Below are 4,679 nucleotides of genomic sequence, written 5' to 3'. Positions count from 1 at the left end.
TTCCACAACACACTTGAGCTCCCTCCTGTAAACTCTCCCTTCTTGCACTTCCGAAATCTTAATCTGTCCGATCTCTTCTTTCTCAACACCTTCAGAAAATGTCTGGCCCTTCCGATCGTCGTTTTGACTTGAACCGTGGTGAAGAGGCAGCCCCGCCTTCACCAGACAACATATGGCGTCCATCTTTCATATCCCCTACTGGTCCTCTTACCGTTGGGGATTCGGTGATGAAAAATGACATGACCGCTGCGGTGGTGGCCCGGAACCCTGTCACCCCCAGAGATAACAGACTGCTCGCTAGACGATCTGATAAATTGGCGGTTAAGGAGTCTCTGGCTCTTAGCGTGCAGTGTGCCGGTTCCGTGTCCAACATGGCCCAACGCCTATTTGCCCGAACCCGTCACGTTGAATCGTTGGTGGCTGAAATACAGAGTCTCAAAGAGGAGATTAAAGGACTCAAGCATGAAAATAAACAATTGCACAAGCTCGCACACAGCTATGCCACCAACATGAAGAGGAAAATTGACCAGCTGCAAGACACTGATGGTCAAATTTTACTTGATCACCGAAGGTTTGTGGGTTTGTTCCAACCGCATCTGCCTTCGTCTTCTGGGGCGGCACCGCGTAGTGAAGCTCCAACTGATCAACCTCCGATACCTCCTCCTTCCGTGGCCCCGCCGACTACTGAAGCACCACCTGACCAATGAATGCTATTAGTTTACACATCATTGTAAAATATTTTTACTTTAATGTTTTTTTTTTTTTTAAGTGTTTTTTTTTTTTTTAGGTGTGTTTTGTTTTGGTTTTTTTTTTTAAATCAATGTAAAATATGTAAATCAATGTAAAAAGACTTTGGTTAACCTTCCCCCACACTTAAACTAAATTTATTCGTTTCAGTTGGAGGTGACCCTTATTTAAGTTTGTTTCTTCCCCCACAGGGGATGGAGTGCTTTTGCCTCTGTTGTCCTTGTTGGGGTCTCCCCTGTTTAATGAAGGTTCCACTCTTCTATTCGTCCAAAAATATACCCTCTACCAGCACAAGGAGATCAAATCCTCCAAGATTTGGTTTACATTTTGTTGGTGGGGTGTTAATTAAAGAGTAACAAAACCTATAAAAATAAAATTAAGAAAGAAAACATCATTCATATTGAAACAACCTTAATATTTATAACCATTCAAAATAACAAAAACCTGAACCGCACAATGACAGTATGCAACGGACATCCTAAAAGTCTTTCTTCATATATCGAAACCGACCGAGCAAGAAGGCCGCATACCATTTAACAGTTAGATATGTTTGAGGACAAAACAAAACCAAAAACAGCAGCATAAAACAGTACTTTCAAAACAGGATAATTAAAAACTGCCTCAAAAAGAGAACCGGAACAAAACGTGAGCTCTTCAGAGCAGATCGGCAACATTCGATGGGAGCTCCTCGATCACCACATTGTAAAACCTCTGGATGTCATAGAGCATTCTCTCGTCGTCCCTTGTCACAAAGTTAATAGCGACACCCTTTCTCCCAAACCTTCCACTTCGTCCAATACGATGAAGGTAGTTCTCGGGTTGAGTTGGCAAATCATAGTTTATTACGAGAGATACCTGCTGCACATCGATACCACGAGCCAAGAGATCAGTGGTGATGAGAACGCGGGATGAGCCAGATCGGAATTCACGCATGATGATGTCACGAGTGTTCTGGTCCATGTCACCGTGGGTGGCGGAGACAGTGTGGTCGCGGCTTCTCATCTTGTCAGTAAGCCAGTCCACCTTGCGCCTGGTGTTAACGAAAATGACACTCTGGGTGATGGCCAGGGTCTCATACAGATCACAAAGGGTCTCGAGCTTCCATTCTTCTTTATCGACATTGACATAGAACTGCTTGATACCCTCAAGGGTGAGCTCATCACGCTTTACCAAGATCCTCACGGGTTTGTTCATAAACTTCCTTGTGATTTCCAGGGCTTCAGGTGGCATGGTAGCAGAAAACACCCCAACCTGAACCTTTGATGGCAGGAGCTGGAAAATGTCGTAGATCTGACCACCAAAACATCATATGTAATTAGGAAAACATTGAAGACAAAACAGTAATAGTGGTCCTAAGAAAGACACCACCTTAATACAAGTAACCAACCTGATCCTTAAAACCACGAGAAAGCATTTCATCAGCCTCATCCAATACAAACATCTTGATGTAATCTGGGCGAAGTGACTGCCTTCTCAACATGTCAAACACACGACCAGGGGTTCCAACAACAACATGAACACCAGCTTGAAGAATGCGCTGATCCTCACGAACACTTGTCCCACCAACACAAGCATGAACCTTTACACCAAGGTAGTCACCAAGTGCTCGCATAACCTTCTCAATCTGCTGTGCCAACTCCCTGGTAGGTGCCAAAACCAAAGCCTGGCACTGGACAACACCATAATCAAGTTGCTGCAAAATCCCCGAGCAAAAGGTTGCTGTTTTCCCGGTTCCGGACTGAGCCTGTTGAATCACATCAAGGCCTTTGCAGAATGGAACAATTCCCCTTTGCTGAATGGCAGAAGGCTTCTCAAACCCTTCAGAATAAAAACAAAATTATACATTGAGACTTTTAAAGATGAATATAACTATAAAGAAACATTCTTTAATAAACGTTGCAAAAAGAGAATTCAAAATTCAGAAATTGAACATGAATTCCTACAGCAGTGAGATAAATTAACAACTACACAAAAGAGAAGCATCCTACGAAACAAAAGACAACTAAATAATGAACACAGCTGTACCTACCATACGCATAAATGCCTCTCAGAAGATTTTCCTGCAATCCCATGGCATCAAAACTTTCAAAAACTTCATCATACGATGTGAAGAAATCTTGCCCATCAGTTGAGAGCCTACAAAGGTTGTCAAAACATTAATGGCGACAGCAAATCGTACTATGATAAATTATCTTCCCCCAACAAACTTAACCAATAACATAAAAATAAATACCAAGCAAGACACTTACAGCTCACTCATCTTAGTATCATACTGTTTTGCATCAAACTGTGATCCCTCGGGTGCAACACCTGCCATGACTGCAGAAAGAATTCCATTTAAAACTTTAAGGATCATAAAATCCCAAAAGAATACAATGTTTTGAAATGGGATAATTTCCGAAGCATACACATAAAACATGAGACAATTAATATGCACATATTACTCTCTTCACAATATATATGAAAATCAAAGGCTTACCAGAGATGTGAAAGAACATTATTCAAAATAATATAACAGAAGGGCCAAACTTGTTAACCAAATAAAAAGGCGGGCAATCATTTACTCCTGTTTTAGTCTTCGGATCAGCGTTTTGAAAAGGGCAGATGCCCGTTTGCTATCCAGAGAACGAACCCTCAAGCAAACAGACACCTCTTTGCCCACTCCCCCAATAATCAAAGAAGTTCCATACCACAATACTTCCACAAAAGGTAACGCGTAATATAACTCTTTATGTAAACATAGCCAGATAAAATTCAGAATTACAGTATCTACTAAATCAACTTTCACACTCAAATTGGGATATTACAATACAATGATTTCGATGCCAGAGCAGGAAAAAAAAACATAAAAGCGAAAAGATTTTCATCCCCAACTCCTAAACAACATAATTTTCTTCACAGAAACAAAAAGAGTGACCAAAGATACATCAATAAAAATAGGATAAACTGAAACTTTTTACTAGCGTAACAAAACTAATCACTCGCTGATGGGTCGCTGAGAAAACAGATGAATCCTCAACTTTCATATTCGAATTGGCTCCAAACACGTAAAAAATCCATAAAAGGTTAATATGCTAACATCATATTTCCCGCTACTTTCTCGGGAAACAAACAGACCGCCATTGAAATCCATCCGTCACAAAAACAACGCAACTTGCAAACATATCGAGCAGATGGATCCAGAGCCATAACACGATTAAAACCCACAAACCAATCACCAAAACGAATAATTTCCCCCGACAATACCAATCAAATTAACAACTTTTCAACCAGACATATAGATACACAAGAATATATACAAACATATGAGAGAAATAGCGAGAGAAAGAGAGAGAGACCTGATGATGTTGACGAACGCTGGAGAGAGAGAGAGAGAAGAGCAGAGGACAACTGGAGGTTGCTAAAAGAGAGCTAGGGTTTCCCAAACTCCTCGGATCTGCGCCGTGGAGTTTGAAAGTAGGCGAGTGATAAAGAGAGGCTGGGTTTATACTCTCACTCTCTTTTAGGTTTTAGGTTTTAGGTTTTGGTCTTTCCCCGCTGCAAATTCCGGATATGCCCTTGGGCTTCTCCTCGTATCTCCAACTCCCGGGGCCCGTTTCGTCACTTGCCAAAATTTGCATCCAAGTAGTTAAAGAAAACTTTGCAACTAGTTTACCACTTATGTTCTTTTTTTCCTTTTTTTTTTAATCACGAAATTGTTGTTTATTGTGAAATTAATAATCTTGGCAATTTGGTAACACATGAAATTCTTCTCTAGCTAAATAGAAAAGAAGAAGAATTTAATTTTTGTTTGATCACATTACTGTAATCTATAAATTCACTTATATTATAACACGTGTTATTATATTTTAAATTGTAAATATTTATTTAATGTGTGCTCTAATAAGTGGATTGTTACCATTCAAGTGCACCATTTTTTAACTTGAAAATCA

At 40.3% G+C, this 4,679-nt stretch overlaps 1 protein-coding gene across 1 annotated transcript; it reads right to left on the bottom strand.

Annotated features, from left to right (window-relative positions):
• Window positions 1–1,145: 1,145 nt before the first annotated feature.
• On the bottom strand, window positions 1,146–4,295 carry LOC103442497 (eukaryotic initiation factor 4A-8). Its single transcript, XM_008381291.4, has 5 exons — window positions 4,086–4,295; window positions 2,997–3,066; window positions 2,777–2,883; window positions 2,135–2,565; window positions 1,146–2,037 (listed from the first exon to the last, which is right to left on the bottom strand). The coding sequence occupies exons 2-5, from the start codon at window positions 3,062–3,064 to the stop codon at window positions 1,402–1,404; spliced, it is 1,242 nt and encodes a 413-aa protein (XP_008379513.1). The 5' UTR covers window positions 3,065–3,066; window positions 4,086–4,295; the 3' UTR covers window positions 1,146–1,401.
• Between the last annotated feature and the right edge of the window lie 384 nt (window positions 4,296–4,679).

This window comes from Malus domestica, chromosome 17 (assembly GCF_042453785.1).
Source record: "Malus domestica chromosome 17, GDT2T_hap1".
NCBI lineage: Eukaryota > Viridiplantae > Streptophyta > Magnoliopsida > Rosales > Rosaceae > Malus > Malus domestica.
This window is presented reverse-complemented; position numbering and strand designations above follow the sequence as displayed.